Genomic DNA, 26,600 nt, shown 5'->3' on the forward strand with positions numbered 1-26,600 from the left:
ACTAGTGACATGGCTCAAATGGAAGAGCACCTACCTAGCAAATGAGAGGCCCTGAGTTCAAAACCCCAGTACCGCCAGGTGCCAGTGGCTCATAACTTGTAAATCCTAGCTACTTGGGAGGCTGAGATCTGGAGGATTAGGGTTTGAGGCCAGCCCAAGTAAATAGTTCACAAGACCTCCATCTCCAGAATAACCAGAGCAAAGTGGACTATATGTGTGTCTCAAGTGGAAGAGTGCCTACTTTGTGTGAAGTCCTGAGTTCAAACATCAGTCCCTCCAAAAAATAAAAGCTGGGGGGCATAGTTTAGGTGATAAGAGGAGTGCCAGGCTCAGGTTCAATCTGCAGCATTGGAAAAAAAAAAAAGGCAGCTAGCTCCTTTTTATCCTAACAGTATACTCTTGCTTAATTCCCTCAGTGCCTGAAGTTACTAACATTGTCATCACTCACCGCTTTCGATGTAGACCTCATGAAGACACCTGTGTCCACTATTGTAGTCCCAGCTCCACACATCTCTGGTTGAATGGAGAAATGATAGACTTCTTAACAATCAGCCAATCTGTGGTGGGGGAGCCAGGCCTTTACCTTTGCCAGTTTACCATACAGCTTCAGCCAAGGCTCCTATGCTGCTTCCAATGGGGTACAATTCCAGGACTCCATAGGGTCCTGCTCCCTGGCATTTCACGATACACCACGTGGATGAAGTGGATGTGCGTGTTGGAGCACAGGTGTGGTGTCTGGTGGAGGACGCCACAGGTAATAATGCTTCATCAGGCTGGAGAGAGTGACTGCAGAGGGAGTGGGTACGTCCCAGTAACTTGGGGCCAAGCTCAGGAGGCTGACAAACCACAACAGAAGGGATCATGATCCTGCACTGTAGAAGGTGACACTTCCCTCAACTGCTTTAACATGCCATGGGAGTGAAGTCCACCACCCCAGAGCACCTCTACCTCCTAGGGAAGCTGAGATTCCATTGAATTAAGGAGATGGCGAGGAGTGGGGAAGGTTACAATATCTTAGATGAACTCCTGAACCCTACTAGGAGTAAAAATTTTTTTTTTTCAGTATTGAGGTTTGAACTCGGGGCCTACACCTTGAGCCACTCCACCACCCCTTTTCTGGGAAGGGTTTTTTCGAAATAGGGTTTCACAAAACATTTGTCTGGGCTGGCTTCAAGCTGTGATCCTCCTGCTCTCTGCCTCCCGAATAGCTAGGATTACAGTCTTGTTTTTTTCTCAAACTTGTGTTACAGAATTTGCTCTGAGTTTTACGGTGAGACCCTGTCTTAAAAATATTTTTTTGAGACGAGTCTCACAGTCTCATTATGTAGCCCAAGCTGGCCTCAAACTCTTGTCTTCAGACTCCCAAGTGCTGGGATTACAGATAGGCACTACCATGCCTGTGTATTGCAGACCCTTTAAAACACACAAAAGGAGAACTTTATAATGCAGCAAACCCCTGTGTATCCATTTCCCCCCCTTTTTTTCTTTTGTGGTGCTGGGGATTGACAGCTCCCTGAAGTCTCTTTTATTCTAAACTAGCTTCCCCTCCCACATTTTACCCCTTGCCCTTTGTTTTTAGAAGTTTGATCATTCATCCCATATAAATTCCTACATTTTGGATATAGTTGATTTGATACCTATGCTATCTTAACCTGTTCTTACTAATTCTACATATTCTATGAACTGGTAGTGGAATTGGTTGATGTGGACAGACGTATTCAGTTGTTTTTATTGTATGAATGTGCCACGGTTTACGTATCCATTTCCCCACAAAAGTCATGACAGTCAACTCAGGGCTGGCGAAGTGGCTCAAGCGGTAAGAGCGCCTGCCTATTAAGCCAGAGGCCTGAAGTTCGACCCTCAATACTCCAAAAGAAAAAAAGTGGGATAAAGACTCAAAACTCTGATATCCGAAGGTCAGAGCTGGCAAGACTTAGCTTTCAGCCGACCGTAATGCGTTCCTCTCCCCTGCACTTCCCGGGTCCCCTCTGTACACTCTCGCCTCCCCCTGGCCTAGTTATTTGGGAAGTAGATTTGATTGACAGGTGAGACTCCAGCGATCAGTGCCCTGCACACTCTTGAGTTGGTTTCGCCCATTTTACGAAGCTCTTGAAAAGCGAGCACGTGACCAGTCCTTAAGTAAGCCGGAATTGGCTGAATCCTTAAAACTGGACATAAAGTATGGCCACTTTATCTTGGGAAGGCTTCCCTCTCGCCAGCAATGACACTAGAAAGCTGCCGGCTCGTTTCCGGTTTTGAAATGTCCCTTTCCGGATGCCGTCCTCTACCCGGAACTCTAAGCGCGGGTCTCACGAACGCGACTTCCGGGAGGTCTGGGAAGTCGGCCGCACTTCTCGCCAGCCGTCCGGAGGCGGGGCACTCTCCGCACGCCTGCCGCGGAGTCTGTCTGGAGTCCTGCTGACAGGCCGAGTGGGCCGGGGAGGGGTAGGTCGGACACTGTGGCTGCAGGCCTGAGGCGAGGACCCCGCGGCTGCGGCTGTCCCGCCCGGGGAGGGGCCATTCACTCCTCGGGCGCATCTCCGGATACTCTGGGCCTCCGCGCCTCGGCGTGCGGGATAGCGCCCTGCGCCGATCCCCGGGCTGCCGCCGGCCTTTCCCCGGCAGAGGGCTCCCGCTTTTCAACACGGAGGCCCAGGTGACCGCGCCATGGCCTCTCCCCACCGACCCGACGCCCCGGAGCTGCCCGACTTCTCCATGCTCAAGAGGCTGGCCCGAGACCAGCTCATCTACCTGCTGGAGCAGGTCAGCGCTCACGCACGCGCGCCGGGCCCTGGGCGGGGATGGTTGGGGGTCCTCGCTCCAAAACGAGCACTCAGCAAGGAAAACCAGGGGCAGTAAGGGGTGCTGGGGACCTGGCCAGAGAATTCACGGACATCCGTGTTTTTTTCATGCAAAGGAGGGCGGTGCCACTACACTACTAGTGCCCGGCATCCCTGGGGATGGAAAGATAGTTAAGGGTCTTTGTCATTAAGGACCTTACACTCCAGCAGGAGCCACTGTGTGTAATATCCAGCAGATAGAAATGCTCCATCAGGCGGGTTGAGAAGAAGATGGAGACGTGGGCGATCTGGGACTCTGTGCCCCGTGGTACTAGAATAGTGATTTGCAATTAAAAGACACCCAACAAATGTCGAAGAATTGAAAAGACACGCTAGATAAAGCCCTCAGTTCAGAGGAGAGCAATATGAAACATGAAAGTGGAGTGTAGATGAGGAAGAGGAACCCACAAGGTGACCCAGTATGGCCAAATTGGATCTCTGGGCAATAATGGCCTGCCCAGCTAACTTCTGATTTACTTCTCGTTAATTGACACTGCTGTGCAAGCTTGATACATCTTAATCACCTTTGGCTGCCCCTCCCCCTCACACTTGACTGGTTGTTGGGTCCTTCTTTACAGTTATCCATGTGGCTTCTTCCTTATACATGACTTTTGAAATAATGATTATAAAATAACACTTGCACATTATGGAAAGTGTAGAAGACTACTTACAGTTCTACCATTAGGTAAAAGCAATATTAACTTACTTTCTTTCAAGTAGTTACCCATCTATCCATCTGTTACACAGTCCTTCTTGCTCAGCCTGAAACTGGGCTCTCATTTGGCCACCTGCTGGCTGGTCTGTTGGATTAACTTCATAAACAGACTCCTTACCTCCACTTTCTCTTGTCTCCAGGCCATTTTATCCACAGTTACCAGGTTCATCTAAATAAAATTTCTCTGTGATTGGGACGTGGCTGTTCACAGAAGCTTCCTGGTTTCCCTGTTCCATAAATAATTAAGTCCAAACTCCCTAGCCTGGCATTGAAGCCCTTCACACTCAATTCCAGTTACCTGTGAAGTCTTACTTCCTACCACTTGAACATCAGTGCTTTTCAGCCTTGGTACTAGTGACATTTTTGGGTTGATAATTCTGTGTTGAGGGGCTATCCTGTGCATTTGTAGGATGTTTAGTAGCACCCCTAGCCTCTAACCAGTAGATGCCAGCGACACCTCCTTCTCCCAGTCAGACAACCAAAAATGTGGCTGGACATTGCCACATATCCCTTAGGAGCAGAACTTTCCCCAGTTGAGAACTACTGCCCTTCACGTACCTTATTTATCCGCCCAGCGGAATTCCTTGTTCTGCCCTGACCACTCAGCCTATGCTTTCTCCCTGGTCTTCGCTGGCTTGCCCTCTTAAGATATCACTAGCAACTCCCTCATCATTTGTCAATGCCAAGTTGAGGGGAAACTTCTGATGACTTTCCTCTCTATGTCACCTACTGTGACTCCTTCCTATGAATAAATAAGAGAGCAGCATCAGGGGTGATGGTGCAGGAATCAGATTACAGGGATTGTGGCATTGGTGGTTGGGAAGGTGATAGGGTGAGTACTGTCCTGGATTTTTTTTCCCTTTTCGTTTTTGCAGTGCTGGAGGTTGAACTCAGAGCCTCACGTATGCAAAGCACATGCTCTACCACTGAGCTACCTTGCCAGTCCTGCCCTGGATTTTCTGAGTTCTGTGTTGCACGTGTGTTATTTTGGTAATTTGAAGAAAAATGCCACTTGCAAAAATGTTTAGCAGTTAGTTGGACTTGCAGAGTGCAAGGTGAGGTTCTGTAGTATTTATCCCAATCCAACCAGAGATAGGGGTTGTTGGGAGGCAGAGTGGAGGAGGCAGTGGAGAAAGATGCAGACCAAAGTCTCAGGTAAGCAGGAGGGTTGAGTGACAAGGAATCAACCTGAAAAAGGAGTGGAACACCTTTCCAAAGTAGGTGAATCCACAGAGACCTGTCACATGTGGAGAGAGATAATAAACAAGACTCAAGCTAGATGAAGTCTAGTGCCCTTCCAATTCAGAGGCACTGTTCCTGTTAAATGGGTGGATGGACAGGTTCTCATCTGAGGGAGCTGTGTGATCTACAAGTGACTCAACAGACTGTCTCCTTCAGCTTCCTGGGAAGAAGGATCTGTTCATCGAGGCAGATCTCATGAGCCCTTTGGATAGAATTGCCAGCGTCTCCATCCTGAAGGTACTGCCCCTTCCCAGGGGAGCTCTTGCCCCTCCTTTCCTCTTTAAGCATTACAGATTGATGAGCATTACAGATTTCTGAAGAGTGACTACCCTTCCGGGGTAAAGACAGGGTGGTGCAATTGCAGGGGACATGGGGATTGGTGATGCTGTCTGTGTTGTTTTTCAATTATTTTAGTTTTGGTTTTCCCATTGGTGGTTTGAGGAAAGCTCAGGGCTACTGGTCATGGGAGCAGGTTGATTCCTGGATTAGTATAAATAGGAGGTTCTTAAGAAATTCTGTTTTTGTGTCATGCTTTATGCTTTTCAAGCACTCTTACGTCTGTTGTCTTGTTGAATCTTTCCTGTAGCAACATGAAGTAGACAAGCTGTACAAGGTGGAGAGCAAGCCAGCCCTCAGCTCCAATGAACAGTGAGTGTCTTATCTCCATGCTGGAGTAGATGCCTAGGGGCACATTTGCTGCTGACCTGACCGTGGCCAAGATCTGGCCCATGGTGCCTGTGGTATGGTTCCCCTCTCTGAGCTTTCACAGTTTCACGCTTAGATGACGGTTAGCCTCTGAATGAGGCCTCTCTCCCACCCCTGTCCTCCCTCCTCAGTCCATACTACCACCTACAACCAGATTGACTCCTCTTCCAAAAATTACTGTCACCGTGTTTTCATCTGGACCTCCAAGGATGCACTGGTGTCTCAGGCCTGTGATCCTCGCTACTTGGGATGCTGAGATCTGGAGATAGCTGGTTTGAGGCCAGCCTGGGCAAATAGTTTGTGAGACCCTATCTCCAAAACTAACCAGAGCAAAATGAACTTGGAAGTATGGCTCAAGAGGTAGAGCACCCGCTTTGCAAGAGTGAAGCCCTGAATTAAAATCCCAGTCCCACCAACTCAGGGCCTTAAGCTTGCTGGGCAGGCACTGTACCATTTGAGCCACTCCACCAGCCCTGGAAAACATTACCTTCTGTTACTTTCCTTTTTTTTTTTTGTGGTACTGGGGTTTGAACTCAGGGCCCATACCTTGAGCCACTCCATCAGCCCTTTTTTGTGATGGGTTCTCTTTTCCAAGATAGGGTCTTGAGAACTATTTGCTCAGCTGTCTCCTGAGTAGCTGGGATTGCAGGTGTGAGCTTCTGGCACCCAGCTTATTACTTTTCTTGTATTATACTTTTGCTCTTGATTGTTTATACACTCTCTCTACATATATGCAGATTTTTGCCCACTGGAGTGTAAAGTATTTAACAGGAACTCCTGGGTTCACCATGAAGCCACCTCATCATACCACACCTGTTGTGCTGAGAAGTGTCTTTTGTGGTTATGCATTGCTTTGGTTAGGGTGAAATTGCAGGTCTTGTCAAAAAGGGCAAGTGGCTAACAAGTTGATATTGTTTGAGTTTCTTCTAAGCTGCTGTCACAGACTTCATGATTTTTCCTTCTTTCTTTCTTTCTCTCCCGTAGACTGTGCTTCTTGGTCAGACCCCGAATCAAGAATATGCGCTACATTGCCAGTAAGTGTGCCACGGTGCTATGCATGAGTCCTGGGAAAAGGTGGGCAAGAGAGAAGGGTCTTGGCCATAAAGACCCTTCAATAGGAAAAGACTTGCCAGACACGATATTGTACAGCTGTAATCCCAGCACTTGGGAGGCTGAGGCAGGAGGATTACACATTTGAAGCCAGTGGCATGGGTAGAGGGTGTCTCCTTCCTTGCTTCTAGTCTCACAGATCTCACATGGTTTGCTGGGCTGCATTCCTTCTCTCTGTAGATCTTGTCAATGCTGACAAATTGGCTGGACGAGCTCGAAAATACAAAGTGATCTTCAGCCCTCAGAAGGTGAGTTTTGTCCTGGTGGAAGTGAGATGTGAGGTCCAGCAGGGTGAGGACAGGGCTGGAGTAAGGGGCCTGTGGCTGTCTCTCCATCAAAGCAAATTATGTATGCTAAGCCAAGAACCACATACCTGCCACTGTCCATACTGTTTTTTTTTTTTTTTTTTTTTGGTTTGGGGTGGGGTGGGGGAAGACTGGGGTTTGAACTTAGGGCCCCACTCCTGCAAGACAGGCACTCTTACCACTTGAGCCATGTCCCAACCCTCACAGGTTACTTTAAATGAAAAGCTTTGCACTTTTGAAGAACCTGCTATGTCCCTGCTAACACAAATTCCTGTTAGTGATGGTGCATGATGGTAGGCATCTCTGACTTGCTCTCTGTGTCTCTTTAAATAGATACAATAGATGATAAATCATCTCCCTCTCTCTGAAGTTCCCAAATGCTCATCCAAGGGATGTGGCCGGGCTGCTTCTGAGTTACTAGAACCGTACTACCATATGTTGGAAAAGCCTTTTTTTTTTTTTGGCTGTACTGAGGTTTGAACTCAGTGCTTCTTCACACTTGCTAGATAGGCACTCTACTGCCTTGTGCTTGAGCCATACCTCTAGTCCTCCTTTTGAAAAAATTTAATTGACATGTAATAATTGTACATATTTCTGGAGGGAAAAGCTTTTTCTTGCATAGGGAAGGAACCTTAAAGAACATTTACTCCACCTGACTTGGAGCAGCTGAAGGCCCAAGGCCCCATTCACTCAGTGAGTTAGTGTTAGCCGGGCAGTCTCCTTTACTGTGGGGAATGAAGGCCTGGCTGTTTCTTTTTTTTCCTGTGTTTTTTTTTTTTTAATAGTACTGGGATTTGAACTCAGGGCTTCACCTTGAGCCACTCCACCAGCCCTTTTTTGTGATGGATTTTTTTTGCCGTAGGGTCTGTTAGGAAAAATGCCGCTCACAAAGAAAGCTCACGAGAAAAGTCTCACATCCATAGAGCTAAGTTTAATGGCAGGCTCAAACTGCCAGGCTGGTGGGGGGAGGGGGCGGATGGCAGCAGTGATTCTGGGCCAGGCATGGCTTTTGTAGAAGGGGGAGATTAAGGAAGTTAGTGCATGCACGGTAGTCTCTAGTAGGGGTGGGGCTGTCTTAGAGCATGGGAATTTCTGTTAAGGGTGGGGCTGTTCTTGAAAGTTTCTCAAGTGAGGTCTGAGGATAAAATGGCCGCCGATTTATAATTGGCGACATTATTGTTCTATCATTCCCCCATTTTTTCTTTAATAATGATGAGGATCAGGAATTGGGGTGAAGCGTCAGTCTCTTAGCTGATTCCTGCTGGCAGGGAGCTCTGTATGGGGCAAGATCCTCAGACTCCTGCATCTTGGTAGGTTGGTATCCCTGGAGGTACAACTGGTTAAACTTTTGATTAGCAATAGCAGACATATAGTGTGATACAAGGGAGGAAGCTTAAGAATAGGACAGCGAGAACACAGGCATCAGGATGGGCATTGGCCAGGAGAACCACTGGGAAATGTTGTTCCTAGACAATTTCAAGAGTCCTCCAACTCCCTTCTCCATTTTCTAATTGTTTCTTGAGAGGTGTAGCCACTGGGTGACCCATTGAGCCTGACAGCAGTGGGTGCCGTGAGAATGACCAGATGAGAGCTGGTCCACCCAAGTCCCAATGGAGAGGGTAGAAGATCCTTTAGGAGAACAAGATCCCCTGGTTTAACAGAAATTGTTATAGGGTGGGCAGGATCTGGTCTGCATGCTCTCTGAGAAGTTCCCTGAGACGGTTAAGGTAAGGCAGGTAGTCAGCCAGAGGAGCAGGGTCTGTTGGAGGCAAGTTTATTAGAAGGAGCATAAAAGGTGTCTGGTAAAGGACTGCATATCTAGGGATCTAAATTCTGCAAAATCCTGTAACTCCCAAGAAAGCTCTAAGCTGCCTTATGGTATGGGGAGAGGGAAACAGAAGATTGGATTGATGCACTCATGACTCAGGGAGTGAGTCTGTCTCTTTAAGGCCACACCTAGGTAGGTGACCTGTGGGAGGCAGGGGCTGTCAGGATTTAAATGTAACACTCTTGGATAAAAGAGAATGAGCTCTAGCTCATTTTTATATAACTTTGTAAATGTTTGTACCATATTTAGATAAAGTATAGACACAATGCTGTTACAAGGTGGTCATTTAAGATACATAAGCAAATATGTAAATGAACTCTGATTTAGTAGTACTTAAAGCTTGACAAGATCAGTAGAAAACACAAATAATATCTTTGATAAAATCTTTCTCTGTAATGGCTTTTTTTTTTGTAGATGTTACTCAGAGCAGAACAATATTAAGATAACTGTGTTATTTTATAGATATAGAGAATTTGATTTTAGTTTGACATGACCCTAAAAATCTTTTAGGCGAGTCTTAGATTATATTCAACTTTATCACACACCGAAGCTTTTTATTATACACTTTTAAAACTTACTCAGACCTTTATATAACATACTAAACCCTATGATGGCTTGTCCTAATCCCTCCTATTTCAAACAATCTTTAGGACAAACCCTTCTTTACAAAATCCTTTCTCATCCAAAAACATTCCTTTTTCCTTTAACTTCTCAAAAATATTCACTACCTATCTATATCCTTTCCAGGTATTTACTTTGTAACTTGTATTTTAAAATTAACTTTTATAAGAATTTTAAATTTATTATATGGGCTGGAGCAACTAACTAGTAGCCCTTGTTGTTTTAAGGAATTTATGATAGGCATAAGGCCTCATGTCCCTCAGGCTTGAGGGGATATTGTTTTGGGTGTGGAAACTGTGAGGGATTTTTGAGTTTTATTTGAATAGGGAGGGCCGTCCAGGCTCGCCCTACAGTCATCCCATCAGTCCACAAAGAGATTGTGGAATCTCTTTGTTCCTAAAGGATGGGGCAGCAGAGATAGCTGTCTGGGGGGAAGAGAATTTGAGCTTTTAGTTGAGATAGTAAATCCCGTCCTAGCAGAGTCACTGGAGTTTTAGAAACTATGAGGAAAGAGTGACAGAAGAGGAGGGCTCCCCAAGAGCAGGCCAGAGGCCAGGTAAACTAGCGCTCTAGGGGCTGGCCAGATTTGCCCCGAACGATAACTTTGTCATTGGACTGGGGACCAGGAGAGAAAGGTAAGACAGAGAAATGAGCTCCACTGTCTAGCCAGAAAATGATCTTTTGTTTTTCTGCCATAATGGCTACCATGAGGCTCCTCAACATCGATGCCAAGAAGTGGAGTGTGGACAGGAGGCCAGGACCCATCAATCCATAGGAGGTGGCACCTCGTCTTCCATCTGGAGACGGGGGCACTTAGACCTCCAGTGGTTACCTTTGCAGACAGGGCAGGGTCCCAGTTAGGGGTGGGGTTGTCTCCCGGGCTGTCCCCCTTCTGGGCATTCTCTGCAGAAGTGCCCCTTCTGTCCACCATGGTAGCAAACTCGAGATGTAGGCCCTAGTCGGGTGGGGCAGTCAATAAATCTCTGTTAGTAATGTCCCGGTTATGATATACAGACATGGCTAGTTGTATTAGTTGATCCATTGACTTTTCTCCTTCAGCCACAGACTTGAGTTTTCTACAAATATCTGGGGCTGACTGTTAGAAATTTATCTTTGAGGAGAACCTCTCCCACCTGTGACTCTGGGTCCACCATGGTATGCTTTCTGATAGCATCCTTAAGATGCCATAGAAAGGTAGGGGGATTTTCTTCAGGGTGTTGCTGTAAAGCAAAGTTGTTATTTTACGTTGGCACCTGACACTCTGGAGAGCAGGTCTCTGAACCGCCCTGGGCCTCAGTTTCCTCATTTGAAAAATGAGGGATCTGGTCTAGGTTAAACTACTGTCTTCCACTATGAGTTGGCTGAAGTGACATTAACGCCACTTATCTTCCTTACCATTTTTTTTTTTTTTGATTTAGCAATGTTGGGGAATTGAACCCAGGGCTTTGCACATGCTGGACAGATGTTCTCCCACTGAGCTACTTTCTCAGCCCCAAATATCTTTTTTGTCTTTGTACTGGATTTGAACTCAGGGCTTTATGCCTGCAAAGTGGCACTCTACTGCTTGAGCCATATCATCAGCCCCTTTTAGTGTGGACCTGTCAAGGGGACTGTCTGTGCCCCTGTAGGTAGGCACATTTATTCCCTCATTTCCAGGTGCCACTAGTATTGGGGCTTATTGTACTTTATTTATTTTTTGGTCTTTTCTTTTTTGTGCTGGGATCGAACCCAGGGCCTCATGCATGCTAGACAAGGACTCTACCACTGAGCTACATCCCAGTGGGGCTCATTGTAAATGGTAATCATTTCCAACCTGAGTAGTCTGGGCCAGAAACCATTGCATTTCTAATGAGGAAAGAGTCTGGTCTAGTAGAAGCATAATATCCTTCCATGTCAGTTGAAAGGTTTGGATCAGAGAGATAAAGGCTTGAATGTATTTGGGCATCAGTACAGCTGTCCAGATATTTTTAAATTTCCCTTAGATCTGATAACTGGAAGGGGACGTAGACTTGCCCTCTTCCTACCATTATCTGTTGAAGGGGGAAGCACCCATTAGGAGGTTCTGAATATTGGGGTGGCTTAGAAGGTAGGGCAGAGGGTGGAGCAGTAGGGGTGGGCCTTGTCATTGATGAGGGGCTTTTCTGGTCCTCCTTTCCATGTTTATTTTGTGGCTTACAAAGAATGGCCAGTGTTTGAGTATCTAAATAGCAATTGTGGAGCCAATCTGAGATGAAAGAAAATTTGTATAGGGGACCTCAGTTTACTTTTTTCCCTTTTATATGAAAGGTCTAATTGAAGTATGGTATTGTAATTTAAGGAACCCTGTGAAGGCCACTTCTCTTGGTCACCCAAGGCATACTGAGGCCAGGCCTTAGTACAAAGCTTCTAACATCTACAAGCCAGAAGACTGGAAGGTGCAGATCCCATCTAGAAAGAACAAAATGTTAGGATCCTGTCTTTTAGCTAACAGCAGGCAGCCTCTTTAATAAAGGCTACTTTTTTTTTGGCCTTTTTTTTTTTTTTTTTTTTTTTTGGTGCTGGGATCGAACCCAGTGCCTCATGCATGCTAGGCAAGCGCTGTGCCACCGAGCTACATCCCAGCCCCTAAAGGCTACTTTTTAAACAAAGGAATAAGTCGCCTGTAAAGTTAGAGAAGAGCATTTAGAGGGCAACTTGGGTCAATAACAGTGCCATATGGGACAACTAGTGTTAATATTTGGAGGGAAAATTTTATGTTGAGGCCGAAAGTATAGAATAAACCCTAGGCTTGGTCTCAGCCCACAGGAAGGGAGCATAAACTCTCCCAGAGCTGGAATTGCCTTGAGGCCAGAGTTGGCAAGGAGTGGCTTGACACCATGATGGGAAAGTCCCTCAGGAAGATAGGAATAGACAAGCAGCATGAGCAGCGCAAGAAGTCTGCTTACATGGAGAAGAAGGAGGTTCGGGAGAGGATTTGGTTCATTTAGAAGCTTGTTTAGAGGCTAATAGAACCTGCCCAGAGGAACGGGAAGTACAGAGGGAGGGTTTGGTGTGGAGATAGGAAAAGGATTGGGCATAGGGAAGTTCCTTCCATTTACCAGTGTGCTCACAGAAATTGTATGAATCCCTTAAAATATTGGGATCAAAAGTGCCATTAAGTGGCCACTTGGAGGCATTGTCCAATGGGTATTGGGGCCAGGTCTGATTACAGAGAAAAATGAGCTTTCGTGGCTTAAGATCAGGCGTTAGGTGGAGGGGCCCAAGGTTGGCCAGGAGACATCCCAGTGGAGAGTCTGAAGGAATTCTGGACGGTCCAACTCCCATGGTGAGGCCTCACCTGAGGAGAGATATGGCGGGCGTCCCCAAATCTCAGGTCCTCAGGAGCGAGAGTAGATGTGGAGTACCCAGAGGGAATGTCTTTGCCACAGCGGGGGGTCCACAGTCCCTACTGGGGAACCCGGTTCCCAGGGATGGGAGCGAGCCAAGACCTAGTGCTAGGATTTCGAGGAAATGAGAGAGAGAGATCACAGCTCTGCATGCGAGAAGGACTCACCGAGAGAGGACCTTGAGGGATTGGCCGGTGGTGGATGGCAATTGGAGGTGCTCTGGGGCAGAGGAATTTCCCTGTGAGGTAGTGAGGGAGTGGTGCTTTCTTGGATCGGGAGTCCTGGTAAAGCAGCTCAGATCCCAGAGGAAGGGAATGGGAGTAGAGAGAGAGAGAGCAGGATGGGGTGGGGGAGGCCGGGAGAGCAAGGTCAGTGCTGGGAGTGCACCCCGATCTGAGTCACACCAAATGTTAGGAAAAATGCCGCTCACAAAGAAAGCTCATGAGAAAAGTCTCACATCCATAGAGCAAAGTTTAGTGGCAGGCCCAAACTGCCAGGCTGGCTGGGGAAAAGATGGCTCAGCAGCGATTCTGGGCCAGGCGTGGCTTTTATAGAAGGGGGAGATTAAGGAAGTTAGTGCATGCACGGTAGTCTGTAGTAGGGTTGGGGCTGTCTTAGAGTGTGGGAATTTCTGTTAAGGGTGGGGCTGTCCTTGGAAGTTTCTCAAGTGAGATCTGAGGATAAAATGGCCACCAATTTATAAATGGGGACATTATTGTTCCGTCAGGGTCTTAGTAACTATTTGCCCAGGCTGGCTTCAAATGGTGATCCTCCTGATCTGTGCTCCTGAGTAGCTAGGATTACAGGCATGAGCTACTGCACCCGTCCTGTCCAGTTTTTTTTTCCTTGTGGTCCCTTTGTCCTCACACTAGACAGGTACATCCCCCACCCTAGGGACTGGCAGGAGTGTGTTCCTGTGGGCCCATGAAGCTCTATACCAAGTGCTGTGAGCCCCACTTAAGAGAAGGTGGAACCAAAGTTGAAAGGACAGGAATCTACTTGGTTTCAGTTCTTCTCAGACAGCTCTAGAGAAGAGAGAAGCATTAGCTAAGACTTTGCTCTCAAGCCAGGCTGTGTGGATGTGAGCCATCCTTTAACCTTTATTGCCTTTGTGACCCTGCATTGGGTGCTTATGTTTCCTCATCTGCAAAATACAGTTGATGACATTTATGTCTTGCTGTTTAAGTGAGATGACTCTTAGTCTTCAGTCAGTAAGAAATCTGCCGGAATCACAGGCTTGTACAGTCTGTTCACCATGGAAAAGAAGCAAGAGGAAAGAGCCAGGGAGCCTTCATTGATGATTAATAGTGCAATCTTACACACACATACTCATCCTGCTGGAATATAGACAGACATAGGACGTGTAATACTGCTGTCAGGACAAGGAATTACTGAACAAGACATTCAGAAGGACAAGTTACTTTTGAATGATATCAAAGGAGCCTATGTTAGGGTTTTTTTTTTTTTTTTTTTTTGGCTCCTACAACCCCCTCTTTTTATTTTCTAAATTATATTTCTGCACAGATTTGTATTAAGGACATAGAACAATTTGGCAATAATTTGAAATAGTCCTTTAAGTCTTCATACTAGAGAGAAAAACAAAATTGGTATTTCTGTGACTGTTTCTCCATTTAACTCTATCTTCTCAGATTCTTTGAGCTGGTTTCACATCCCAGGACAGTCTTTCCCTCGGTAGCTGTCAGGGCATCTCTGTCTTTCTGAGACTCCATGTGTTAATTAGGAGCACTGGTAGTGTTCACACTGGGTTCCGTAGTCTCATTATTGAGCAGCAGAAGTTATGGACTCCAGCTTGGGGAGCATGGCTCAAAGGGTAGAACACCAGCCTAATAAGCACAAGGCCCTGAGTTCAACTCCCAGTAATGTCAAAAAAAAACCCTTAACATAGAACTTGTGGGTTCAATTCTCAGCACCACCAAAACAATACAAGCAAAAAGCTAAAACCCCAAAAGCTAAAATCAGACCTAGAGAGTTCAGTTCTGGCAGAAACAAGTGAGAGATGAATAGAATTCTTCCCTGTAACAGTAAAAGAAAGAACACACAGCGTGAGCATCTACTCCTACAATTATGTGGGTAACGGTAGGTGCCTAGCACATGTTAACTGCTTATGTTCATTTACACTAGCGTCAGACGTGAGCACCCTCTGTGTACTTCCTTGTCACCTCCACATTCTTTACTCAAGTGTGTCAGGGGGCAAAGAAATAACTGGCCATGTCCTTTCTAAGTTCATCCAAGCCAGTTCAGCCATATATTGGCCCCATCCTGTCCTCTGTGTTCAATGTCTTGCTTCACCAGCTAGATTCTCTCCTCTTTCACTGTGTTGGTCCCTTCTAAGCAATTCTGTTCCCTCCTTCATCTCTTCTTCCTAGCAGGGCGTTGCTCATATTTCATGGCCAGACTTCTATAGAATGACTGCTGCCATGGCTTCTGCTTCCTCCACCTTCATCTTGTCATCTTCTCTCCTTAAGAGCTTAGTGATCTTGCTTGGCATAGTGGCACACACCTATAATCCCAGAAATTTGGAGATGAAATTTGGAGTTCAAAGCCTGGGCTACATAGCAAGACCCTGTCTCAAAAAAAAGCCAGGCAGTGTGGTGCATGCCCATACTTGCAGCTATTAGAGAGGCTGAGACATAGTTTGAAGTCAGCCTGGACAATTTAGTGAGATCCTGTCCCAAAATAAAGTTAAGAAGGGCTGGGGATGTACTTCAGAGGTAGACTTCTTGCCTAGCATGTGTGAGTTCCTGGGTTCAATTGCCAGTACCAATAAAAAACAAAGACAAACCCCAAAACCAAGAAAACAGAACTTAGCGGTCAAACTGAAGGTGTGGCTCAAGCAATAGGGCACCTGCTTTGCAAGCACAAAGTCTTGAGTTCAAACCCCAGTCCCACCAAATAACAAACCCTCAGTGGCCAAATGCAGTGGCAAGTCTTTGATCTCATCCTACTAAAGCTGTCTGTCATTGTTCCTTGAAATGCTAAGCAGTGGTGCCATTTCTCCTGCTCCTGTCTCTCTGAGTGTTCTCAGTCTCTGTCAGCCCAGCTGTCACTCTGCATCCTTTACATTTTCATTTTCCCTGGACTTCTGTCCTTAGCTCTCCTGTCTCTTCGTTTTCTCTTGGACAGACTGTGCACTGTAAGTATAACTTCTGTGCCGTTGACTCCTAGGATTTGTGTCTGAGTGTGTTTAGAGGTCTCAGGGGCATGTCCTAAACTGAACTCACTGGCTTCACCTCTTCTCTGCTCCTGTGTGATTTCTGAGTACTTTCATGCCATTCTGTCCAGCTCTGCCTGCATAGCTCACTCTTTAAAGTAGGCTGATATACTTCTGTGTAAAGCTTTTCCAGTTTCTCAGTGAGATAAGAAAGCAATACATAAGCAAAATGGCTGAAAAAGAAATTAAATATTGGGCTAGATAATTTAGAGGTCTGTTCTAGATCTAAGGGTCTGGGTTCTTTGTCTTTTTTCACTGGGTTAAAAATTACCCTCATATGTGACTGTCTCAGTCTGTTTTCTGTTACTATAAGGACATACCAGAGGCTGGATAACTTATAAAAACAAAGAGGCTTATTTTGGTTCATGGTCTGGAGGTCCAAGGATAAAGGGTCGTGTCTGGTGGTGGTCATTTGCTATTAAAAGGCAGAAAGGGCCAGGCACTGGTGGCTCATGCCTGTAATCCTAGCTACTCAGGAGGCAGAGATCAGGAGGATCACTGTTTGAGGCCAGTCTGGGAAGTAGTTTGCAAGACCCTATCTCGAAAAAACCCATCATAAAAAAGGGCTGGTGGAGTGGCTCGTGGTACAAACCCTGAGTTTTAAGCCCCAGTTCCACAAAAAAAAAAAAGACAGAAAGGCCATCACATGTCAAGAAATGAGTTGCACTTGAGTATGGCCTGGCCTCTCTCCCTCTTCTTGCAAAGCTACCAATATTCAGTCATGGGGCCTTCACCCAATCCCAACCCTAATCACTTCCAAAGGTCACTCCAAAACACCATTGTTATGTTTCCACCTTCTTAATACCTCCCAAAGGGAGTTAAATTTCAACACAGGAACTCTTCTGGGGCACAGTCAACCCAGATTCACACCACAGCAGAGACCATAGTGCAACTCTGGAGAAAAGGAATCACAGGCTGGGGGAGCTCAGCGGTAGAGTGCTTTCCTAGCATGTATGAGGCTGTCCCCAGTGCCACAGAAAGACAAAAGAAAGACAGAAAACAAGCAGCCACTAACCGGCTTCCTCTTCTTTTTCAGTTTTATTCCTGTGAAATGGTGCTTGAGGAAGAGGGAGTCTATGGAGGTGAGAGGAGACGAGCGTGCGTGGAAGGGAGACAGCACATAAGGAAGGAAGAGCTACTGTTTCCGCCTCCCAGCTGCTGCTGCTTGTTTTTCTGCTGGTCTAGAGGGAGGACGGGATCCTGAGAGTGGAAGTGGGAGCAGGACCCCTGCTGAGAAGGATCACTTTAGGGGACAGGGGTGTGGTTCAGATGGTGGAGCGCCTGCCTATCAAGCACAAGGCCCTGAGTTCAAACCTCAGTACTGCCAAAAACAAAACAAAGAAACAGAAACCTTCTATTAGCTGGGCGCTGGTGGCACACAACTGTAATCCCAGCTACTCAGAAGGCAGAGATCAGGAGGCTCACGGTTCAAAGCCAACCCAGGCAAATGGTCTGCAAGACCCTGTCTCGGAAAACCCCATCACAAAAAAGGGCTGGCGGAGAAGCTCAAGGTATAGTCCTGAGTTCAAGCCCCAGTACTGCAAAAAAAAAGTATAAACAAAAATCATTTAGGGATGCCAGGGCTCAGAGTTGGGACGACCAACTGCTCTGTTCTCACCTATAGTCATTTTCCAAGATTCCCACCAGGAAAAATGGGCCCAGATGCCTCGTATGCCTCCTGGGTCTCTTCCAGTCTGACCCCATCCTGATCCTTTAGCTATGTCCAATGTTGCTCCTTTTTCCTGCATGCTATCCTCAAGCCGTGGGGACTTTGCACATGCTTTCCTGCTGCCTGGAATGTTCTCTGTCTTACAGCTTTTTTCTGCCCATATCTTATTCCAACTCTAAGCTTAATTTTAACTTTTTTAGGGAAGTCTTTCTTTACCCTTAGTTGCAGTTAGGTCCCTGTAATATGTGTGCTCATGGCTTGCTGTTTGTTTTGTTTTGTGCTGGTCATTGAAGCCAGGGCCTCAAGCATGCTAAGCATGCACTCTACCACTGAACTACATCTCCAGTCCAGGGCTTGCTCTTTTACTTCTTTGGAGCCTGAGTGTAATTAAGTAACTAGTGTCATAATTTGATGTATCTCTCCCCCATTAGATGATAAGCCCTAGCAGACAGAACAGGTCCATTTTGCTCTCTGCTGTCTCCCAGTGCTTAGCACAGTCCTATACTAGGAGGATTTCAGTAAACATTTGCTGATTAGTGAATGAGTGGATGAATGTTTTCTCACCACTTGGACTTGGTCCTGTAATAAAACCCCCACCACTTACCACAGCGCGTTGTAGGCTGCCGTGTACACGGCTCCTTTCGTTACCAGACGGTGAGCTCTTTAAGGGCAGAGACTGCTTCTTACTCTTCTGGGTCTCCAGTGTTACGCACAGAACCTGGCAGGTGGCATCTCCTCAAGTATTCATTGCATGGCTGTGGCAGGCCTTCATTTAATGTGGGGCTGAGTACCTTCTGCCAGGGGCTGACACACTCTGTCCCCACAGATGTGAGCTGTGATGAATGGGCCTTCTCTCTGCTGCCTCTTGATGTGGATCTGCTCAGCATGGAACTGCCAGAATTTTTCAGGGACTACTTCGTGGTACATGCAGGGCTTTTGAGTCTTGGTGTCAAGGGATAGCAACAAACAAGGGGTTCAGTGGGCCAGAAATACTGGTGTAACCTCTGTCCTCCTCATGTAATTTCTCATGAGTGATACTGATTTGATGATTAAATGCTACATGTTAATTTGAGTGGGACTTCTTTGGGAGCTAGTAAAATGAACCCTTGCAAGCATTCCCTAGACCCAGGGCTTCTAGGGCTAGCCTTTCTCCTGACAGGCCTGCGGGGCTATCCATGTCTTTGTGGCCCGTGTGGTCCCTGCAGGAAGGAGATCAGCGTTGGATCAACACCGTGGCTCAGGCCCTACACCTTCTCAGCACTCTCTATGGATCCTTTCCGAATTGCTACGGGATTGGCAGATGCGCCAAGGTAAGACTGCTCACAGAACTATCATCCCTAAAGCTCCTGCTTCCCCTATTCTTACCCACAACGATTATCCACGGGCGTCTGTCATATGAGGCATGTTCTTTACTTTGCTCTTATGTTCCAGAATAGTTTCCCAGAGAGGAGAATTTGTGTGGCTCACAGAAAGGCCAGAGCCAGGCCTTTGTACTCCTAAATTTTTTATCATCTGGGGTGGGGTAACACGCCTTCGTTGGTAAGGGGAGGGACAGGGAGGGTGGGAGCAGATGGGAATGGCATAGGTTCGCAGTGTTCACAATGGACGCCCCTCCTGGCGGCAGGATGAAGCGTTGCATGGAAGGGTTGGCGTCTGTAGGTATAAGCTGCAGTCAGCACCTGGACATGAACTTGGGAATGTCTTGGGCCCTGGCAGATGTCGTATGAACTGTGGAGGAAACTGGAGGACGAGGACAGTGAGACCAAAGGCCGTAGAGCAGAGGTTGGACATGTTTTTCTCCTGGACAGAGGTGAGTGATGCCCAGCGCTCTGTTCATCTCTAGGCCCTAGAGGACACGCACATGTGGAAAGGGTGGTGGCAAAGTTAGGGCCGTGAGTCCCTGCACTGATCTGGAGCATGGGCACTTGAGCTGTGCAGAAAGTGCTTGAGCTGACATTGGGCAAACTGGGGACCTTCAGCATTGGGATCTTGGTTTCAGATGTGGACTTTGTGACAGCACTTTGCTCCCAGGTCGTTTACGAGGGCCTGGTAGACGACACTTTCCGCGTCAAGTGTGGTAAGTGCCCTCATCTTCTGCATCTTGGTGGGGGGGGGGGAGCTGTCACAGCCTCTGGTGCCTCCCACTCAGGGGCAGGGCTTGTAGGAGAGAGCACTGGTGGCCCAGGGAAAAGTGGAAGGCCTCAGGGGAGATCCGAATAGCTGTTCCCTCTGCCCTCAAAGGGAGTGTCGACTTTGGCCCGGAAGTCACGTCTTCTGACAAGAGCCTGAAGGTGCTCCTCAATGCTGAGGACAAGGTGCGAGAACGGGCAGAGCAATGGGCTTGCACAATGCAGGCCCCACTCTGGGAGGGGAGCCCGAGTCCCAGCCGGGGGCCAGGGGGATGTGGGGAGTGGGGCTTCCCAGCAGTGAAGGGCAGATGCAGAGCATCGTGGAGGAACTTGGTGCCCGCTGACTGGCAGCAGCTCAGCATTCCTGGTGCCTCCGCTAGCTCAGCTGCGCACTCTTCTGGGCTGTCACTCTGCTGATGAAGGGCCCTGCCTTCATCATGTGGTAGGGTCCACGTGGTCTTGCTCTCCTTACAGGTGTTTAATGAGATTCGTAATGAGCATTTCTCCAATGTCTTTGGCTTCTTGAGCCAGAAGGCCCGGAACTTGCAGGCCCAGTATGATGTAAGGCACCAAGCCCTGCTTCATTTTGTTTCCTCAGTGGCTTCCTTTCTTTCTTTCTTTTTTCTGTGATGGTACTGGGGTTTGAACTCAGGGCTTCACACTTACAAAGCAGGTGCTCTACCACTTGAGTCACTCCACCAGTCCATTTGGCTCTCGTTATTTTGGAGATGGGGTTCACTATGTGCCTGGGCTGGCCTTGAACCACGATCTTCCTGATCTCAGCCCCAGGTACTAGGACTATAGGCAGAGCAACTGGTGCCACGCAGTGGCTGGTCCCTGTCTCTTCTCATGGGTGGGTGGCAACTGAGGGAGGCTGGTGGTTTCTCGGGTGCTGACCTTATGGGGACATCCCCACAGCGCCGGAGAGGCATGGACATAAAGCAGATGAAGAATTTCGTGTCCCAGGAGCTCAAGGGACTGAAACAGGAGCATCGTCTGCTGAGTCTGCGTAGGTGCCAGCCTGGGGGCAAGGGGCGTGACTGCACCCCCCCCCCACTCCCCACCCCGCCTCCCGACCTGGGGGAATGCTGCCCAGGGCTACTGCCTCCCAAGACAAGCTCCCTGTTTCTCAGTGAATGAATAATGGGCTCATTTGCTCTAAGTGGGATGAAGATTTGTGATTTTGCCTTAAGAGGTTTTTATTCTTCTGGACAATAAAGGGATGTCCTAGAGCCAGGCATGTGTCAGCTCCCTTTCTGTCCTATCTGCAGATATTGGGGCCTGTGAATCCATTATGAAGAAGAAAACCAAGCAGGACTTCCAGGAGCTCATCAAGACTGAGCATGGTAACTGTACAGCCTTGCTAAGCTACTCACTATGAGCCTATGCCCCCGGCACCTGGCCCAACCCCCTGAAAAGATATTCTCTGGCTCTTTTCAGCTGACGCTGGCTGTGTGGAGTGCTGATTCCTGCTAGAAAGCCTAGGGGCCCCTTAACCAACCCCAAAGATGGAGAAAGACCTGGGAGACAGATACCTGTTGGCATAGAAGTCAACAGTTGGGCTGATCCCCCAGTAATAGGCTCTCCTCTGATTGCTCTCCTCTGATTGTCACAGCTCTGCTAGAGGGGTTCAACATCCGAGAGAGTACCAACTATATTGAAGAACACATTGACCGGCAGGTGAGCAGGGGGCTACCAAGGCTGGGAATGGTGTTTGGAGGTGGGGTCACCTAAGTAGAAGGAAATGAACACGAGTCATGAAACTTCAGTCCTCCTTGATTCTTTCTTCCTGTGCAGGTGTCACCTATAGAAAGCCTTCGTCTCATGTGCCTTTTGTCCATCACTGAGAATGGTGAGCCCAAAAGACTAAGAAGAGAATGCCACACTGAGAAATCCTCAGGGACAGGGGAGAAGGTTTTGAAAGACAAAGTATCTTAGCATACAGTGTTTCCCTGTGATTTCATGGGTTCTTTTTCCTTTAAAATAAAGCAGTGTGTGTTGGGCGAATCACTAGGAGGTCACGGGGTAATTTCTTGTCCCAGCCCTACAGGATCACTTCAGAGCAACGCTCATCATGTAGGGGCTGCGAGGTGCAGAGCCAAGCAGTATTCCTCTGACTGTTCCATTTGACTGCCTGTCCTCAACAAGTTTTCCTGATAAAAATACATTTTAGGACAAAGGGACACCCTAATTTCATAAGCATTTCCCTAAGCTCAGATTCTGCACCTTTCATGGTAACTTTTTTTTTGGTGGTACTCAAGTTTGAATTCATGGCCTCACACTTGCTAGGCAAGGCATTCTACCACTTGAGCCACTCTGCTAGGCCTTTTTTGTGTTGGGTATTTTCAAGATAGCATCTCTTAAACTGTTTGGGCTGATCTTGAACATGACCCTTCTCCCTATCCTGAGTAGCTAGGATTACAGGCGTAAGCCCCAGGTACCTGGATACAATTTCTTTTTTTTCCGGTACTGGAACTCAGGGCCTACACCTTGAGCCACTCCACCAGCCCTTTTTTGTGATACGTTTATTCGAGATAGGGTCTCATGAACTATTTGCCCCGCTGGCTTGAATCAGGATCTTCCTGAGCTCTGCCTCCTGAGTAGTTAGGATTACAGGTGTGAGCCACTGGCAGCTAGGGCAACTTTTTTTTTAAAACAGGGTTTCATTATGTAGCTCAGACTGGGATTTTTTTTTTTTTTCTTAGTGCTGTGAATCGAAGCTAGGGCCTTGCACATGCTAGCAAGTGCTCTACCACTGAGCTATACCCCCAGACTTCCCAGGCTGGCCTTGAACTCGTGATCTTCCTCAGCCTCCTAAGTGCTGGTCTTACAGGCATGTCCCTCCTGTTAAAGTCTTACAGTTCCAAATTCTTCAGGGTTGCTTTCAACCAAGAGAAGTGTTTTGCTTATTTGATGTACATTTTTTTTCTAGCTTTTTATTTCTGGTCCTGGGGCTCCAACCCAGTGCCTGGTCCATGCTTGGCAAGTGCCGGACCACTGAGCTACATCTCCAGCTATTTTGCTTTATTCTAAACCGGTTGGAGGGTAGTTGGGACCCATTTCTTACCTCTAGAGAAAAACATCTGAAACTATACTTTGGAAGTCATTTTTCACATTTCTGTTTCTCCGTAGCTGTAAAGCAGTTCCAAGGAGAACTGTCCCTTAGCTGAAAGAAGTCAGGGTCCCCACACTCCTGGCACATCATCACTGGCATTAGTTCCAGTGTCTCTTTCCCGGCACCCTGTGATTCAGAGGTTTCTCTTGGAGCTGTCAGACCTGGCTGTTATCTTTCAATAACCAAGCTTAAATTTAGCAGTCAGTTTACACTCAACTACATCCTATGCAAGGTCAACATTTACCTAATCTTTCTTCCTGATTAAAGTGTTGTTTTAAGGCATTGGACATTTTAAGGCACATTTACTCTTTCTCACACACCTGCCTTATTTTCCTCACTGTTAGGTTTGATTCCTAAGGATTACCGATCTCTGAAAACACAGTATATGCAGGTAAGGCCTGGAGGATGTCTTCCTGTCAGAAGCTGATGGAGAGATGTTGTTAGGCATTTTTGAAAGAGGCATAAGAAAAATACGTCCCCTTTCCTGTCCCCAACCTGTTTCTATTCTAACCTCCCTCTTAGAGGTTAGGACTCACTGGGGCGAGTCCTATTTTAGCATACTTCTTCTCTCCCCCCGTGGTGGGCCACCAGTGCCAAGAGAAATTTAATCAGTTCCGCTGTTGGACCCAGTAGTGAGCTCTTTCTCCTGGGAATCCCCTTCATTTTAGCACCTTGTGAGGCATTGGTTCAACTTGCCCTCCTGGTCTTTCTCCAGCCATGAAGCCTTTCCCAGATCCTTACATCCATAGCCTTCTCTGTTCTTTAATAGTTTTTGGCCGCTTTTTCCCATGTTTGCTATTGGGTTATTTCTGATATGAAAATCCTATCCACAGCAAGTGTGAGCTCCTTCAGGGCAGAGGCTACAGTGTGCCACTGTGGATTCCTTCTTCCCCTCACCTCTGTATTACCAGTGGTGCTAGAGTCTTGGTGGACATTCAGTAAATACCTGACTTGCATTTCCTTCAGAGCTATGGCCCTGAGCACCTACTAACTTTCTCCAATCTGCGGCGAGCTGGGCTCCTAACAGAGCAGGTTCCAGGGGAAACCCTCACGGCAGTGGAGAGCAAAGTGAGCAAGCTGGTGACCGACAAGGCTGCAGGTGAGAGGGGAGCACAGGTGATCCCCATCCCTTACCCCCACTCCTATGAGTTTTTCCCTGGGGTGGGGGGAGGAGAGAGAAAGAAGTTGTGGTTCCTATTACTGTCATTACTATTGCTGCTTCTGCTAGTAAGATCAGTGTGTGATCCCTGTTACTCAGGAGGGCAGAGATCAGGAGGATCAAGGTTCGAAGCCAGCCAGGACAAATAGTTCAAGAGACCCTATCTCGAAAATACCCAACAGAAAACAACAGGTGGAGTGACTTACGTGGTAGAGTGCCTGCCTAGCAAGCATGAGGCCCGGAGTTCAAACCCCAATGCCACCAAAAAAAAAAAAAATCAGTTTCGATATAGTATGTGTTGACCATTTATGTGTGGTTTCTCATTTGATCCTCATAAAGACTGCAAGCTAAGTTTCCCCCATTTTACAGATAAGAAACTGAAGCTGACAGAAATTAGGTGACTTGTCCTAAGTCCCTCAGTAAGTCAGGTCAGTTTGACTCCAAAGCCCCGTCACTTGATTTGAAATGTAGCCTGCATTTAGTAGGCAGCTGATTCGGTAGGAGGAGATGGTGGGTGTGGGGAGGTGTGCCAGATGTCTTGATTACTTCTGTGAACTGTAGGTGAACAGCTTCAAGGGGGGGTGTCTTTGGGCGTGTAGGTCCTGTCATGTCCTACATGGTGTCAGCTATGGCAGTGTCACAAACCTGTAGACCCTAGATGGAACTAGCACAGATTTCTTTCCCAGGAAAGATTACGGATGCCTTCAGTTCTCTGGCCAAGAGGAGCAATTTTCGTGCCATCAGCAAAAAGCTGAATTTGGTATGTGGAGCAGAGCTGGACGGGGAGGCTGTGAGTTCTTTCTTTTGTGGAGTAGTTGGAATCTGTATAAGGATTTATGTCACTGCGTTTTTGTGAAGATTTGTTAGCTTTATAGTGTGAGTGTAGCTCAATAAGACAAAAGACAAAGGTAAACATGTAGTAAGTACCTGCCAATGGCAAAGGATGCTGGGAAGTGTGGCCTCCCATCCTATGAAGGGATGGAGGGAAAGACAGTCCCTTCACAGGGACGTGGGAGCCCACTGCAGAGAACTGGAGCGCATTGGATGCATGTGGTCATCTTGGTCGAAGGTCTCTTCTTTTTCAGGACTGTTGCTGGCTCTCCCTGTAGCTGAAATAGGAACTGTTGTTTGGGACATGCTACTTTTACCTGACCCTTTGAAGGGTTAGGGAGCTGAGTTGTCACTTGCCTGATGTAGTACCTTTGCCCCCTAGATCCCACGTGTGGACGGAGAGTATGACCTGAAAGTGCCTCGAGACATGGCTTACGTCTTCAGTGGGGCCTATGTGCCCCTGAGCTGCCGGATCATTGAGCAGGTGGGAAGAAGCTGCTCTCACTCCATTCTTATTTCATTCTTTCTCCTTTCTCTTGGTCCCTGGCCCACTAACTTACTCCTTAGTAACAAGCATGAAACATGACAGCCTGGCTGCTGCCCTCTTTATTTCCTAAGCCTGCTACTGTCTGTAGTTGCTAAACCAGTGCTTACCCCTTCCCAGGTGCTGGAGCGGCGGAGCTGGCAGGGCCTTGATGAGGTGGTACGGCTGCTCAACTGCAGTGAGTTTGCATTCACAGGTACGTGGCATTGCTGGAGAGGGGCAGGCTGCATCACTCAGCACTGGCCGGTCAGTAGAGAGAGCACAGTCTTCTCTGCTCCCCCAGACATGACCAAGGAAGATACAGCTTCCAGTGAGTCCCTGCGCCTCGTCTTGGTGGTGTTCTTGGGTGGTTGCACATTCTCTGAGATCTCGGCCCTGAGGTTTCTGGGCAGAGAGAAAGGTAAGAGAACAGAAAGGTGAGAGGAGACCTGCATGGATTCTGGAGACCAAAGTGCCTTGCAGAGGAGGCTTTTCTCCTGGCCTTGGTACCACCTGCCAGAGCCTTGCAGGCTGCTAGAACAAGGAGCCCAGTCTCAGTGGGCTTGGAAAGTTGTGCTCAGGAGACTGAGACTCATGTATCTGTATGCTGGTGCTGTGACCCAGTGGGGACTGTGGAACTGGAGGGGCTCAGTGTCGTTTCTGCTGGGGCCTGACATCTGCTCTTCGTCGTTTCTGCTGCTGCTCTTGACTCCTAGGGTACAGGTTCATTTTTCTGACGACAGCTGTCACAAACAGTGCTCGCCTTATGGAGGCCATGAGTGAGGTGAAGGCCTGAAGATTTCCTGGGCAGTGTTGAAGTCTTCCCTGGACATGTTCCCCAATGGGATGCACCTAGCTGCTACAGTGTCCCCCAGTCACCTCAGAGCTGGGGACCAAGGAATTTATTTGGGACTTAGAGGACACATCTGAGGAGAGAGTTCATGTTTCTCCCCTGGGATAATCCTGTTTTTGTTTATGAAGTACAGTCCATGCTGCTAAGACCTGCTGGGGAAGTCCAGTTTGAGTATCATTGTAAATAAAGCCTCTGCTCTCAATGTAGCATCTTGGAGTTCTGGACACACACACACTCCATCTTCCCTGGGAAAAGCACAGTGGGGCCGTCCTGGGGCTTCATCGGCTTTGTGGCCTGGACTCCGTAGCTCTGGGCCTGCTCCATGTTTCTTGTAAAAGTCACTAGCTTGCTTTGTAGC

At 47.6% G+C, this 26,600-nt stretch overlaps 1 protein-coding gene across 6 annotated transcripts; it reads left to right on the plus strand.

Annotated features, from left to right (window-relative positions):
* Positions 1 to 2,337: 2,337 nt before the first annotated feature.
* Positions 2,338 to 26,444, plus strand: Vps33b (VPS33B late endosome and lysosome associated). Of its 6 annotated transcripts, none has more exons than XM_020177404.2 (23): positions 2,338 to 2,763; positions 4,954 to 5,034; positions 5,384 to 5,445; positions 6,487 to 6,536; positions 6,793 to 6,860; positions 17,000 to 17,045; positions 18,459 to 18,553; positions 18,838 to 18,942; positions 19,349 to 19,442; positions 19,632 to 19,709; positions 19,874 to 19,947; positions 20,236 to 20,322; positions 20,680 to 20,770; positions 21,033 to 21,107; positions 21,377 to 21,441; positions 21,559 to 21,613; positions 23,221 to 23,267; positions 23,843 to 23,975; positions 24,722 to 24,795; positions 25,249 to 25,350; positions 25,531 to 25,606; positions 25,694 to 25,810; positions 26,106 to 26,444. In XM_020177404.2, exons 1-23 carry the CDS (start codon positions 2,668 to 2,670, stop codon positions 26,183 to 26,185), a joined length of 1,851 nt encoding a protein of 616 aa, XP_020032993.2. In that variant the 5' UTR covers positions 2,338 to 2,667; the 3' UTR covers positions 26,186 to 26,444. The 6 variants fall into 6 exon arrangements, with proteins under 6 accessions (XP_020032993.2, XP_073917865.1, XP_020032994.2 ...); XM_074061764.1 differs by having other exon boundaries at positions 25,694 to 25,720; XM_020177405.2 differs by lacking the exon at positions 20,236 to 20,322.
* Positions 26,445 to 26,600: the final 156 nt, after the last annotated feature.

Source organism: Castor canadensis, chromosome 19 (genome assembly GCF_047511655.1).
Source record: "Castor canadensis chromosome 19, mCasCan1.hap1v2, whole genome shotgun sequence".
Lineage (NCBI taxonomy): Eukaryota > Metazoa > Chordata > Mammalia > Rodentia > Castoridae > Castor > Castor canadensis.